Source organism: Nicotiana tomentosiformis, chromosome 7 (assembly GCF_000390325.3).
Source record: "Nicotiana tomentosiformis chromosome 7, ASM39032v3, whole genome shotgun sequence".
Taxonomy (NCBI): domain Eukaryota; kingdom Viridiplantae; phylum Streptophyta; class Magnoliopsida; order Solanales; family Solanaceae; genus Nicotiana; species Nicotiana tomentosiformis.
The window spans coordinates 109430238-109446123 of NC_090818.1; the positions used below are offsets into that span (position 1 = coordinate 109430238).

General features: G+C 37.8%; 1 protein-coding gene across 1 annotated transcript; it reads left to right on the plus strand.

Annotated features, from left to right (window-relative positions):
• The first annotated feature begins 14052 nt into the window (after nucleotides 1–14052).
• LOC104090334 (zinc finger protein 10) lies at nucleotides 14053–15462 on the plus strand. Its single transcript, XM_009595400.4, has one exon. It carries the CDS (start codon nucleotides 14330–14332, stop codon nucleotides 15158–15160), a length of 831 nt encoding a protein of 276 aa, XP_009593695.1. The 5' UTR covers nucleotides 14053–14329; the 3' UTR covers nucleotides 15161–15462.
• Nucleotides 15463–15886: the final 424 nt, after the last annotated feature.

Here is a 15886-nt window from a genome sequence, read left to right on the forward strand (position 1 = left end):
CTAACATGACTTACAGTTAAATTTCCACAACGCATAGAGAGCACATAGCTATCAACAAGTCATTCAACTTTACAGTTTCCACGGGACGGACCAAGTCACAATCCCCTCGGTGCACGCCCACATGCTCGTCACCTAGCATGTGCGTCACCTCCAAAATAATCACATGACACAAAAATCCGGGGTTTCATACCCTCAGGACCAGATTTAAAACTGTTACTTACCTTGGAGCGTGAAATTCTTCACTCTTCTATGCCCCTACCTCGCAAATCAGCATCTAAATGCCTCGAATCTAGTTACAAATAATTTGTTTCAGTCAATAAAAATTATTGGAATTAATTCCATAAGAAAATACAATTTTTCCATAAAACTCCAAATTTTTAACTCCAAAAATCGTCTGTGGGGCCCACGTCTCGAAACTCGACAAATATTATAAAATATGAACCCTCATTCCACTACGAGTTTAACCATATCAAAATTACTAAATTCCGATAGCAATTCAGCCCTCAAATCCTCAAATTTATCCAAGAGAGTTTTCAAACTTTTCCAACTTAATTTAACAATTAAATGATAAATACAACCATGGATTCGGGTAATTTATCCAAATCGTTAAAAATGGAGTCCCATATTCAGAACTTAAACTTTCTGTCCAGACCTCTCTTCTATGCGAAATTTTCACTGCCAAAATAACCCTATGCGATCGCGTACTAGGTTATGCGATCGTGAAGACAAAAATACACTGCCCCAAAACTACTCTACGCGACTGCACCATAACATACGCGAACACGAAGCACGAGCTTCCTAGGCCTGCGCATTCGCGGACAGCCCACACGTTCGCATAGAACAATGCTCGCGAATCCCAGCTGCCTCAATTCCTCTTTGCGAACGCGGCTTTGCCCACGCGTTCGCGATGCGTTCTCTATTTCCAGCAACGCGATCACTATTCTCCCCACGCGATCGCATAGAACAAAAACTCAGTAGTCCCAATTAACCCTACACGATCGCAGATCTTTCCACGCGATCACGTAGAAGAAAACCAGACAGTGTACCAGAAAAACTTCAGCAAAATTTCCAAGTCCAAAATTCTATCCGTTAACCATCTGAAACTCACCCTATGCCCCCGGGACCTCAGCTAAATATACCAACAAGTCCTAAAACATGATACAAACTTAATCGAACCCTCAAATCACCTCAAATAACGTTAAAACCATGAATTACACCCCAATTCAAACAAAATGAACTTTGAAATTTCAAGTTTCTACAAACGACTCCAGAACCTATCAAATCATGTCCGATTGACTTCAAATTTTGCACACAAGTCATAAATGACATAACAGAGATATTCCAATTTTCAGAATCGGATTCCGACTCCGATATCAAAAAGTCAACCCCCTGGTCTAACATCCCAAAAATTCAACTTTCGGCATTTCAAGCCTAATTCCACCACGGACCTCCAAATAATATTTCGTGCACGCTCCTAAGTCCAAAATAACCATAAAGAGCTATTGGAATCATAAAAATTCAAATTCGAGGTCGTTTACACATAAGTCCGCATCCAGTCACTTTTCTAACTTAAAATTTTAAATTATGAGATTAAGTGTCTCCTTTCACTCCGAATTCCTTTTGGACCCGAACCAACTAACTCGGTAAGTCATAAAATAACTGTAAAATATAAATTGAGTAGTAAATGGGGGAACAGAATTATAATACTCAAAATGACTAGCCGGGTCGTTACAAATCCCATTCCCGACCCTACGTTGCCACCCTCGGCGTCGTCGTTGCCGCTGCCGCAACCACTGACTCCACCACTGCCGCCCCTCCTTCTCCACCTCCTAAAAATTCTAGGTTTGAATTAGAACTTATATCTTTTTTGTATAAATTTAATATTTTATTAATTAGTTATGAATTAGTTAACTAGTGTTTAAATCGATTGTTTAACTTTGCATTTTATTGAAATCTAAGGTTTATGTCTTGTTTAATTGAATTGAATTGAATTGATTACATATGGTGTAAATTGAATGTTTAAGTTTGTATTGACTTGAATAGTTTAGTTAGGAATTGAATTATTAACTTTGAATTGAATTGAGGTTTTAGGATTTGTTCTTGCGAATTGAACTTTTAGGGTATGAACTGAATTTTTAGGGGTAAGTGTTGAACTTTTTGGATAGATCTTATATTTTGTGAGGTTAATTGAATTGTTTAGGATATGGATTGAACTTTTAGTATATGAATTGAACTTTTAAGAATGGATATAAATTAAATTTTTAGGGGTAATGGTTGAACTTTTAGGATATGAACTGAACTTATAGTATATATTTAAATTTAATGAATTATAATTAATTATATTTACTATAATTTAATTTTGGTGTAATTAGTAAAAATTAATTATCTTAATTAATTAAATTTGATTTAATTAATTTATAATTGTAGAATAAATTAAGTAGTTCTAATACTCATGGAAATATCTCCATTTAGTTTTGTTTTATTTGTATAGATGGAACATCATACTTGGATGTACAATAGGAATTATCCTAATCGGTGGGGATTGAAGGAGGATTTTGTAGAAGGGGTTGATGACTTTATTAGACATGCAATGTCACTTTCATCATACCAAATTGAAGGAGTAATTAGGTGCCCTTGTGTCAAGTGTGATTGTGTGAAATTTAAAAAACTGGAGGAAGTTAAGCTTTATCTTTATAGGAAGGGGTTTATAGAGAATTACGTTGTGTGGACTAATCATGTAGAGATCAATCGTAGCCATGGAATAATTCATAACATGGTTGTTGGTGAAAGTAGTAGGTCGACGGAGAATAGAAATCATGATTCTAGAATTCAGGATATGGTTGCGGGGGATGCACTCCGGGGGCGAGCCCAATGAAAATGTTGAACAAACTCCTAATGATGATGCAAAACATTTTTATGAATAGTTAAAGGAAGCTAGTCGTCCACTAAGTGAAGGAAGTCCGCACTTTGATCTGTCTGTTGCAATTAGATTACTAAGTATCAAATCTGATTGGAATATTTTTCAAGCGGCCATCGACTCTTTCATTGATCTTATGAGTGAACTAGTTGATCCAAATATCAACTTACCTGGTGATTTATATAAGGAAAAGAGATTGGTTTCTAAGTTAGGACTTTCGTCATTGAGAATTGATTGTTCTTATGAGTGATGATGGTTGCATGTTATATTATAAAGATGATGCAAATTTAGAAAGTTGTAAATTCTGTGAAAAGCCTCGTTTCAAGAGGATTTCCAGCGGGAATGTGGTCGATGTGAAGGTGATGCATTATTTACCTCTTATATCTAGGTTAAAGAGGTTACATGCGTCGATGAGTTCTGCTCCTCATATGAGATGGCACTTTAAAAATAGAAGACCACCTGGTGTAATGTGTCATCCTTCAAATGGAGAAACTTGGAAGCACTTTGATAGGATATGTCCAGATTATGCTAGTGAACTAAGAAACATTCGGTTATGTTTGTGTGTGGATGGCTTCACACCTTTTTCTATATCTGCGACACCATATTCATGATGGCATGTCTTTCTTACACCTTATAATCCACCACCTGAGTTGTGTATGACTAGTCCATATATATTTTTAAATTGTATTATCCCCAGTCCATATAATCCGAAAAGTTTTATTGATGTATATTTGCAACCTTTGATTGATGAGTTAAAACAGTTGTGGTATGATGGTGTTGAAACATATGACATATCAACCAAGCAGAATTGCAAATTGCATGCTAATTTAATGTGGACTATTAACGATTTTCCTACGTATGGAATGTTATCTGTGTGGCTGACTGCTGGGAAGCTAGCTTGTTCTTACTGCATAGAAAATGGTAAAGTGTTTTCTTTGAAACATGGCCGAAAGCAATCATGGTTTGATTGTCACCGTCAGTTCTTGCATGATGGTCATGAGTTTAGAAGGATGAAAAATGCATTAAAAACGAATAAAGTGGAATATGATTCGCCACCTCCGATACTTTTAGGTGAGGAAAGTTGGGAGAGGGTCCAGAATATCAGCAAAGTTACTGAGGCTCCACCTTCTAGATTCCCCGAATATGGTGTTACTCATAATTGAACGAAACAAAGTATATTTTGGGAGTTTCTTTATTGGAAGGATAATCTTCTCCGACACAACCTTGATGTTATGCATATTGAGAAGAATTATTTTGACAATTTGTTCAACACAGTGATGGATGTTAAAGGTAAGACAAAAAATAACCCGAAGGCTAGAATGGACTTACAAGAATATTGCAGGCGACCTGAATTATACTTGCAGACAACAAACAATGGTAAGGTGTTCAAGCCCTTTACACATTCACTTTGAAGGAAAGACGACAAATTTATGATTGGGTTACGAAATTGAAGATGCTTGAGGGTTATGTGTCAAATCTAGGAAAAAAAGTAGATATGGAGGTAGGGAAGTTGAGACATTTGAAAAGTCATGACTGTCATATTTTCATAGAGACCTTAGTGCATATTGCATTTTGTGGTTTGCCTAAAAGAATCTGAAAACCCATCACATAGATTAGTTTGTTTTTCAAAAACTTGTGTTCTACCACCTTAAGGGAATAAAACCTACTTCGGATGGATCAGAACATTCGTGTAATAACTAGTAAGATGGAAAAAATATTTCCATGTGGTTTCTTTTATGTGATGGAACACCTTCCAATCCACCTTGTACACAAGGCACAACTTGGAGGGCTTGTTCAATGTAGATGGATGTATCCCTTTGAGAGGTAATATTATAAGTTTGATGTAATATTCTATTTTATTTGAATGTTCTTGACTAACATAACATTATGTAGGACAATTGGAAAATACAAACAATTTGTTAAGCAGAGGAATAAGATTGAAGGATCTATATGCGAAGCCTATCTTGCAAAAGAAACTGCACATTTTTATTCTTATGATTTTGAGAGTAACGTGCCATGTTATAGGAATAGGCCCGATAGGCACATTGTCAAATGTGTGAATGATCCATTATATCCACCAATGTCTGTATTCAATCAACCAGGCCGATGTTCTAAGGATGTTAGAAAGAGAAGTTTGAGTGATATGGAGTACAAGTCAGCTACAATTCATGTGTTGCTAAATTGTCCTGAAGTTGTACCATTTCTTAAGTAAGTATTGATTTATTAGTTATCAAAATATAAAATTTACTGTGATTACATATTGATGCAACTACTAAAAATATTTGATGTGTAACAGTCACTTCGTGGGTCAATTTGGCCATGATGTTGTATATACGAGTTTTGATACGTGGTTTAAACAGTTTGTAAGTTTATCCTGATAATGTTCTTCTAAAGTTCCCGCTATATATATATATATATATATATATATATATATATATATATATATATATATATGTTATGCTAACTTATGATTTTTTTAACACTATGTAGGTAAATAATCCAAATAATGGTGTAAATCAAATTTTGAAAGATATATCTTGGGGACCTAAGCTTCAGGTCACAACAATATCTAAGTACATAGTGAATGGTTATAAGTTTCATACATAGGATTGCTCTAAAAATAAAAATAGCAACAATAACGAGGTGTGGGTTCAAGGTGGTGATGGCAACCAAGTTGGAGATATTGATTATTATGGTGTGGTCAAAGAAATATTACAATTAGAATATACATGTTGGCCATATAAGAAATTGATACTCTTTAGATGCAAGTGGTTTGACCCAAATCCAACAAGAGGTACAAAAGTACACCACCAATACAACATAATTGGGGTTAATCATTCAAGGGAGTATGATCGCTATGATCCTTTCATAATTGCACATAACATTAGGCAAGTATATTATGCTCCTTATCCATTGCAATAGAAAAAATCCGATTGGTGGGTTATAATCAAAACTAATCCTGTAGGTAGGGTGGAAGTCAAGAATGTGTTAGATGTTGCATATCAAAACGATATCTCCAGTGTTCACCAAATAGTGGATGATCAGTTAGAAAATAATTTGGAACATCATGAACGCATATTGGAAGAAGTTGATATAAATGAAGTAACAATTATAGAAAATAAGGACGAAGAATAAACTAATGAAATTCAAACAAGTGAGGACGAGGAATTTTCGGACGAGGAACAATACGTCGACGAGGATTAAAAAGTTGGTTTTTTAAAGCACTCTCATTTTATAACTAGTTTCTTATATGTTTCAATCTAAATATATATTATATTATGCTGATGGCAGGCAAAGGTCAAGGTAACAATGACCCTACTAGTTCTCGGGGTCGAGAAAAGGCTAGGAAAGGAAAGATGAGTGTAGATAATAATACTCCATCTTTTCCACCCTCTTCAGAGATGCCTATGTCTTATCCTCCACCACACGAATATACTAAGCTACCACAGCATCATGAGGCCTACACCTCCATCCAGACACTAGGTCTTCTATCACAGGGCCATAGGACTATACGTTCGACATACAGTCCAACTGCCTTACAGCCACATGGATCACAACTATCTACATCACAGCCACGTGGATCGCAGCCATCTGCATCAGTGTCATATGGATCGCATCCATCCATATCATAGCCACTCGGGTCACAGCCATCAGTATCACAGCCACATGGATCGCATCCAGCTATGTCGCAGTCACAGGGATCACAATCTTCATCATCGACTCCATCTATTTCAGGCCTTCGCCTGCAAGATAGTAGCTCTGAGCCCCCTACACTGTCTACACATGCCTCTGATACACATGTTGAGGATGATGATCTAGAGGTAGTGCATTATGATCGCTATGGCAGGATCATCATAGTCCATGAGGGTGACAGGTAAGAGTTATTTGTTATTTTTGCGTTTATTATTTTATAATGTTTTTACTAATATATTCATGTATGGTTCAAGTCGGGTAAGCAAACTACGAAGATAATCACCAATGTGATCAAAAAACTTTATGATGGCCCTTATGCGATTTGGACTGATTTTCCATTCTCGCTGAAAGAGCAAATTTTCAATCAATTTAAGGTATAAATATTCTTTTAAGCAGTTTAATAATTTATATTTATGATGTTTCCATCTAATATTTAACTTTTGAAATGCATAGCAAGTGTGTATGGGAAGACTGCTATTGCGAGGAAGTTGCTGCAAATTTTTATCAAGCTCGCAAGAGATTAGCAGATCATTTATCGGATGGTAGAAAGAAGAACAAGAGGCTCGACTGGTGTCTGCAACATTTATAAGATGATTTGTTAAGGCAATGGCAGACCGAAGAATTCTTATGGAGGAGCGAAAAAGGAAAGAAAGTTCGCTCATCCGAGAAGGGACGCTCCTTGCACATTAGGGTGCTATCAGCATCGGGACAATAAAAAGAAGATTGGTAATTGATTAAATTATTTTACTTTTCTAAGTATATCAATTATACTTATTAACTAAATTAATTTATTTTCAGAAAAAGAAGTATGGGCGTCCAATGAGCCACAATGAGCTATTCAACGAGACACATATTTTAAAGAAGAAGAAAGAGGGGCATATGTAAGCTTTCAATTTTCTTTAAGTGTTATAATTTACTTTTATAAGAATTTTTAAATAGTAATTTAATTTAAAATAATGTAGGGTCGCTACCAAAGTAACGTGGAGGAATTCATTCATAGTCAGCTCGCTGGTGAATCGGGCGAGCCAACCCAACCTTCGGACGAGGATGCTGAAAGAATATAGTTGGAGGCTATTGGCGGTCCAAAATGGGGGAAGGTATACGGGCTTCCTACGAAATAATTCCATCGCTATAGGTGTGGAATGCAAGTAATAGGGATTTCCTCACAGGGCAAGGAACTTGATAGGGAGAGCCTCTCGTCTATGTAGGAGATAGTGACAAAGCTTACATCCGAGTTAGAAGCGGCCAAGGAAAGAGAAAGGCTTAGAGATACTCAATTCCTTTGTATGCAAGAACTCTTCTTTCTAGTGAGTCATCGCCAGAGGCTCGACCTCCACATGATCTTTCCTCCCGTCCTCCTCATGATAATTCCTTCCATCCTCCCCGTGATCGTTCTTCTCGTCCCCCACAAGACCGTTCTCTATACCGTCTTGTAGATAAAAGTTCATCAGACGACGATGATGTTGTAGAAAACACTCCTTGACCAATACTTTGATTTACTTTGAACTAGACTAATAGAACCAGTTTTGAATTAGATTGAACAGTTTTGAACTTGTTGTAATTAGTTTTTGCTTGGTTTTGGATTGTGATGATCAATTGAATTTTAATTTGTTAGTTTTAAAGTATTAATTGGATGTTTGGTTGTTGTTGGATATTTGGTTGGATTTGTGGTGAATTGGGGGTTGTATGTGGTGAATTGGTGGTTATTAGATGTGAATTGGGGATATTGGTATACTGTTTTTATTTGGCAGGTGGTGTAGCTACCAAAACAGGCATTTTCTTCCAAAGTTAAACCCAGAAAACCGACCAACCTTGGTCGGTAACTAATAAAAAATAATAAATTGCACATTACCGACCAATGTTGGTCGGTTAATGTGCAATGAATTCCCAGAAATTCAACATTACCGACCAAATTTGGTCGGTTTGTTGTCTGCCCTGTCCAGTTTACCGACCAATTTTGGTCGGTATTTTTAAATTTTAATTATTTATAAAAAAATATATATTTTCCAATACCGACCAAAGTTGGTCGGTATTTTTAAATTTTAATTATTTATAAAAAACATATATTTTCCAATACCGATCAATTTTGGTCGGTAGGCAAAATTAATAAATTTAATACACCGACAAAGTTTGGTCGGTATAATTACATTATTAAAATAATATTCTGACCAATTTTGGTCGGTATGTCAATTAAATTTCCAGATGGTTGTGTATGGCATATCGACCAATGTTGGTCGGTAATTTCTGACCAACTTTGGTCAGTATACCATTACGACCTTCAAAATACCGCCCATATGTGAATGGTCGCATTTTGGACGCTTATTGGCCATTACCGACCAACTTTGGTCAGTTTTTTTGGACGGTTTTTCCCGGATTTCTAGTAGTGCCTCCTATACGTGCGCAATTAAAGGCAATAACCTAGAAGACCACGAGATCGAATCGGTGTTATTGAAGAAATTTTGGGAAACCTTGTACAAAGGAGCGGTGATATGGTACCATAGCTTTCCTCTAAATTCTATTGATTCATTTTGCTATGATTGCATATGTTTTCGTTAAAGCCCATGTTGGCGCCATCAAGGTCGAGACGATGAAATCGAACCTCTTCAAAGTCAAGTAGAGAGACAATGAGATGCTTAGGAAATTCGTGTCGAGGTTCCAGATGGAGCGAATAGATCTGCCCCCGTCGTAGATGACTAGTCCATTTAGGCATTCACTCAAGGGCTCAACCCCCGGAGTTCCGTTGCTTCTCAACAATTGAAGCAAAACTTGGTGGAGTACCCGACGGTTACTTGGGCCGATGTCCATAACAGTTATCAGTCAAAGAACAGAGTCGAGGACGATCAATTGGGGGGAGGGGGGGAGGGATCGGGGTATGTTTACCCCAATAGAGAAAACGACATATCTAAAAGAACATGGATAAGGAGTCAAGGCCGGTTCGATATCGGTGTCAGCCATATAGCTCGGACAGAAGGGGAAACGGCCCCGGTTGCCACCTAACTAGGAACAACAGGAGAAACAATCAAGGACCTAGCAACCGGGGTATAATAAATAAAAATGATTTCAACAGATCACTTGGGGGCAGAGAAGCCCTGAGGTTATCGGAATATAACTTCAACGTGGACGTTGCAAATATAGTGTCGGCCATTGGCCGCATCAATGAGACCAAATGGCCTAGGCCACTTTAGCACAATCCCGCACAGAGGGATCACAACTTGGTGTGTAAATACCATGGAACCCATGGTCACATGACCGAAGATTGTCGACAGCTAAGGGAGGAAGTGGCTCGACTATTCAACAACGGGTACCATCAGGAATTCCTAAGTGAACGAGAAAAAACTCATTTAAAAAATAGGGACGCCAACAAACAGATTGAGCAGGGAGAGCCTCAACACGTGATCAACATGATTATTGGGGAGTGGATAACCCACAAGGGCCAATGATAAAATGCACCAAAGTTTCTATCACAAGGGGAAAACGCATTCGGGATTACGTCCCCGAGGGGTCCATATCGTTCAGCAACGACAATGCCGAGGGCATCATCCAACCTCACAATGATGTACTGGTAATATCCATACTAATCAATAAATCTCGAATTAAACGTGTGTTAATTGGTCCAGGTAGCTCATCCAACCGATGGAGGGTCGTTGAGCAATTAGGATTATTGGACCAAATCGTACCGCCAGTACAAGTATTGAACGAGTTCAACATGGCGTGCTAGACGACGAAGGATGAAATAACTCTACCAGTAAACACTATCGGGACCACCCGGGAAACAAAATTCTACGTGATCGAGAAGGATATGAGATACATTGCCTTGTTCGAGGGGCCATGGATTCACAGCATGAGGGTGGTGCCTTCAACCCTACATCAAGCGTTGAAAGTTCCCATTATGGGAGGAATCAAAACGGTATACAGGGAACAAACGGCCGCAAAGGAGATGTTCACTGTCAAGGAAGTAATATCGATGCCCGCGGTCTTGACATCAAAAAGTAAGGGCTAGTCGAAAAGAAGGAAACCAAATAGCAATCAACGATCCTGACCCTGACCGGGCCGAAAAACTAGGAGGAGCACGTGGCGAACGAGGAGGATGATTACAGTGTCCCAAGATCCTTTATATCACCCGATGATACCGATGCCACTAAATTGATGATCGAGGAATTGGAGCAGGTCATACTGATTGAGTACCTACCATATTGAAAGGTATACCTGGGCACGGGTTTAACTCCCGAGCTCAAAAAACAATTTATTGATTTCCTTAAAGCTAATGCCGATTATTTTGCCTGGTCCCACTTAGATATGACAGGGATTCCATCGGAAGTGACGACTCACAAGTTGAACTTGGACCCAAAATTCCACCCAGCCAAACAGAAGAGGAGGCCCTAGTCCGAAATCAAGCACACATTCATCAAAGACGAGGTATCTAAAATTTAAAAAATAGGTTCCATCCGTGAAGTTAAATACCCTGATTGGTTAGCTAACATAGTGGTCATACCTAAAAAAGGAAACAAACTTAGAATGTATGTGGATTATAAGGACCAGAACAAGGCATGTCCAAAGGATTCATTTCCTTTGCCTAATATCGACCGAATGATCAATGCGAAGGTCGGACACGAGATATTGAGTTTTCTCGTCGACTATTCCGGGTAAAACCAAATTCAGATGGACCCGGGTGACCAAGAAAAGACTTCTTTCATAACTAATTTTGGCACCTAATGTTATAACGTAATGTCGTTTGGGCTAAAGATGTGGGTGCCACGTATCAACGCCTAGTTAACCGGATGTTCGAAGAACAAATGGGACAATCAATGGAAGTTTATATTGATGATATGTTAGTTATATCCCTGCGAGCAGAGCACAATTTGAAGCATTTGCAGAAAACCTTCGACTTATTGAAGAAATACAATATGAAGCTGAATTAAGAAAAGTGCGCCTTCGGGGTCGGCTCGGGCAAGTTCCTCGGTTTCATGGTATCCAACATGGGAATAGAGATCAATTTGGACAAAATAAAAGACATAGAAGATGTCACCATAGTTGACAAATTCAAGGCAGTACAAAGACTGACCGGGCGGATAGCCGCATTAGGCAGGTTTATTTCGAGGTCGTCAGACAAGAGCCACCGATTTTTCTCATTATTAAAGAAGAAGAATAACTTCTCTTGGACCCCAGAATGCCACCAGGATTTGGAAGAACTCAAACAGTAGCTATCGATCCCTCCTTTGTTTCACACTCCGAAGGCGAACGAGCAACTATAACTCTACTTGGAAGTTTTTGAGGTCGCGGTAAGTAGTGTCCTGGTCGGGGAAGAAGAAGATACGCAGTTTCCTGTTTACTATGTTAGTAGAACTCTAGGCGATGCCAAAACAAGGTATCCACACTTAGAAAGATTAACACTCTCCTTATTGAGTGCATCTAGGAAATTAAAACCATACTTTCAGTGTCACCCCATATGTGTCGTGACCTCGTACCCGCTAAGAAATGCTATACATAAACCCGAGCTCTCGGGCCGGCTGGCCAAATGGGCCGTAGAGATTAGCGGGTACAATATCGAGTACTAACCCCGAACTGCTATAAAATCTCAGATTTTGGCAGACTTCGTGGCTGACTTTACACCGGCCTTGATCCCCGAGGTTGGGTTGGGAATCGTTTTAAAACCACCTACGGGTAACGTAATAAGACAGTCTATTAGAACCGTGAAATTGACTAACAACAAAGCCGAATATGAGGCTATGATTGCTAGTCTAGAACTGGCTAAGAGCCTGGGGACTGAGGTGATCGAAGCCGAGTGTGACTCCCTCCTCGTCGTTAACCAAGTCAACGGTACGTTTGAAGTAAAAGAGGACTGGATGCAGAGATACTTGGATAAGCTGCAAGTGACCTTACACCAATTCAAGGAATGAACCCTATAGCATGTACCTCAAGATGAAAATAATGAGGCCGATGCGTTGGCTAATCTAGAGTCGTGAGTCGACTCCAGCGAATTCGACTCCGGAGCGGTAATGCAATTGATGAACTCAGTGATAGGGAAGGTCACGCCTAGGTGAACTCGGCAAGCTTGACTTGGGACTAGAGAAACAAATACATAGATTACCTTCAGAAAGGAAAATTGCCGTCGGATCTAAAGGAATCGAGGGACCGGAGAAACAAATACATAAACTACCTTCAGAAAGGAGGGGTTGCTAGCTTTTTTATTTCATTGAGGATTCCTATTATTGATAAGGTATGTACAAGGAAATAAAAGAGTTTGAATGTAACTGTACTGGATACCTATCCTATCACAATTACTATAATATTGCATTTAAATTACAAGGATGCAAATATTGTATATCTTATATTCGTAAAAGTTAAGTACTTGCATGCTTTGAATTTGGATTTTATGGATCAACCAAACAAAGCTTAAGGGAAGGCTTTTTTTTTTTATTTTTTTCCCTTAATCTGATCTTTTTAAACAAGTTAATTTCTTGTTCTAGCATGTTTCTTTGCTTAAAGAGCTTACCTTATGTTTGATTAATCTCAATTGTACTCATACGAAATCTAATCATCACCTCTAATAAATTCTCCTTCATCGTATACCAATGTAAAGGAACAAACTTAACTGATTTCTATTTTTGTTATCTACTTCAACGTGATTTAATATTTTAAGTTGTGTTACCAAGGGAAAAGTCACAAGGGCATGGAACTTAGACACTTCAAACCTGCGCCTATTCATCTACCAGTGTTGCATTCTGCTCATTGCCCAAATTTGACATCTTTGGACTTCGCGATTCTTATATATATATATATATATATATATATATATATATATATATATATATATATATATATAATGTGACTGTCAATATTCCTGTCATTTACCACGTACAACTTGCAATTGTATGAACCAATCTCTGGAAATTTGGTTTTGTAGTCCATTAAAATGTTTCTTTAGTTATATAATCTTTTTCACCGGACATTAATAAAAAATAATATAAGAGATCAGCAAAAATAACATAAATTCTTTTTAAGGGGCATCTTCTACATCATTTCCCATGTGTTCCCCGCCAACAAAAATGAAAGACTTATTAACCTGAATCTATTTTTCGTCATGCTGAAGAATAAACCAAGATTACAAATGTGAAAACCTAGCTCTAGGGTTTGCTAGCACTATTAGATATACAGCATACATTTACTTTCGTTTTCATTTTCTTTTGCGGGTTTATTATGTCAACAAACATCCCCCCCCCCCCCCCCCTCACAGTAGTTTACACTCGACTGTTCTCGCCGTAGAGGAAGGTCATATGGGGACCCCACCCACTAGATTAAGAAATGTTTCCACCCTTACAATAGATTGCTTTACGGTAGGGATTTATGTTTTTCGCGGAAGGTAGAAAAAATAATTACAGTAATAATTTAAAAGATTTATACTTCTAACATAAGTGTATAAAACTTCAATCTTTGCAGTAATGCACAGTATTAATGTTGGCCTTCCACTACTATTCCTTATTTGAAGACTGCTAAAAACCAAAAGAGTAGCTGCATGAGATGGTCTCTAGAGTACCCACCACTCCACCTTCCTCTTCCCCAATTTAAACAACTTTTGGCTCAATATTCTTCTATCAAATGTCTTCATCTTTTCCCAACAATATTATTCTCTTGTAGCTTTTTCTTTTTGCGACAAAATCTTGGGCAAACAAGGACGATTCCAACTCTGTGTATCCCTTGATTCTAAAATTGTGAGGTGAAATGGAACAAGCAAGATATTGGATGAATGCAAAGAGAAAACATGACATGACATTATCAAATAATCCTTCTTCATATGGCGATTCGTGGGAGGAGCAAGCTTTTGCTGAAGATGCAGCTGGAGCTCTTGGAGGTTGTATATGGCCACCAAGATCTTATACTTGTAGCTTTTGTAGAAGAGAATTCAGGTCAGCTCAAGCTCTAGGTGGTCATATGAATGTGCATAGAAGGGATAGAGCAAGAATGAAGCAAAATCCTCCATCTAATATTTCAAGTGGTGATCATCAACATCAAGTATTTATTCCTCCTCATCACAATAATAGCCATGTTCAATACCCTTCTCATCAAATTTGTACCTTTATGTACAACCCTAATTCTGACTCTGACCCTGGAGTTTTAACGTCTCCTAATTCTGATCCTTTGCCAATTAGGGTTTCTTCTCAAAAGACCTTAGCAACTCATTCTTCCTTTTCATCAATTGTCCAAGAACAAAACAAATACAAGTTGTCATCCCCTCCTTCATGGTCAAACTTGGTGGCTGACAAATATTCTTGTCTCTCAAATGTGAAAAATCATGAGGAGAAAAAGTTGAAATCTATAGATTTCAAGAAAGAAGAGAGGAATCTAGAAGTCATAGACCCTAGCTCTAGGGCTAAACAAGACCATGTTGCAATTAGTAATTGCAAAAGAAGGAGAGTTGATGAGGAAAATAATACTTCATTTGCAAATCTTTTCCCTAAAACAAGTTCAATGGAAAGGTGTCGTCCCCAATCAGAAGCACTTGAAAGGATCCCTAGTGCCATAGAGGAATTGGATCTTGAGCTGAGGCTTTGAAAGTTCTAAGGTAAAGTGAATTTGCAAAAGTTGGTTTGCCTACAAAAATACAACTCCTATGATGATCACAATCTCTTGTTCATTTCTTTCTGTATGTTACACTCTCCCTCCTCTTTCTTTCTTTCACTTTTTTTTCATTCTGATTTTAAGCTAAACTTGCAGAGTGTAAGAATGACTTAAGGATGTTATGAAAGGCTTCAAATATTTCTCTAAACATGAGAAAGGTCTTTTGTCAAACACTATATGTGTGTAACTTACATAAATTTTGAGATTATGGATCAAATGCTATTTGCATAGGTATAGATCTCGAAGAAATTAAGACAACATGATCGATGAATTCTAGGTGTCTAGAGGGAAAACTTGTCGAGTTTTCAGACCATGATACAAGTTTACAAACTGATTGACTATTATTAGAAAGTTATATTTAGGGTTGCGTTTGAGAATCTACCTTTTTCTAGTTTTTTGTTTTCTCTTTAAGAGTTTCTTAAATGCAATAAGTGTGGATTAGCTTCTTATGCTGAGAATCAACAACTTACAACTGCACTGATGTTGGAGTTTGAGAAAGCATAACAAAGAAAGATCTCACTTCTAATTTGGTAGTTCAATGTTTTGAAGGTGGCGTAAGGATCAAGAAGGTCTTCATTTTTCTTAAATTGACTTATTCTCTGGAAAATATTTTACGGTGTTATGTAGGATAGTGAAAAATATTTTCTAGAAAAAGCATTT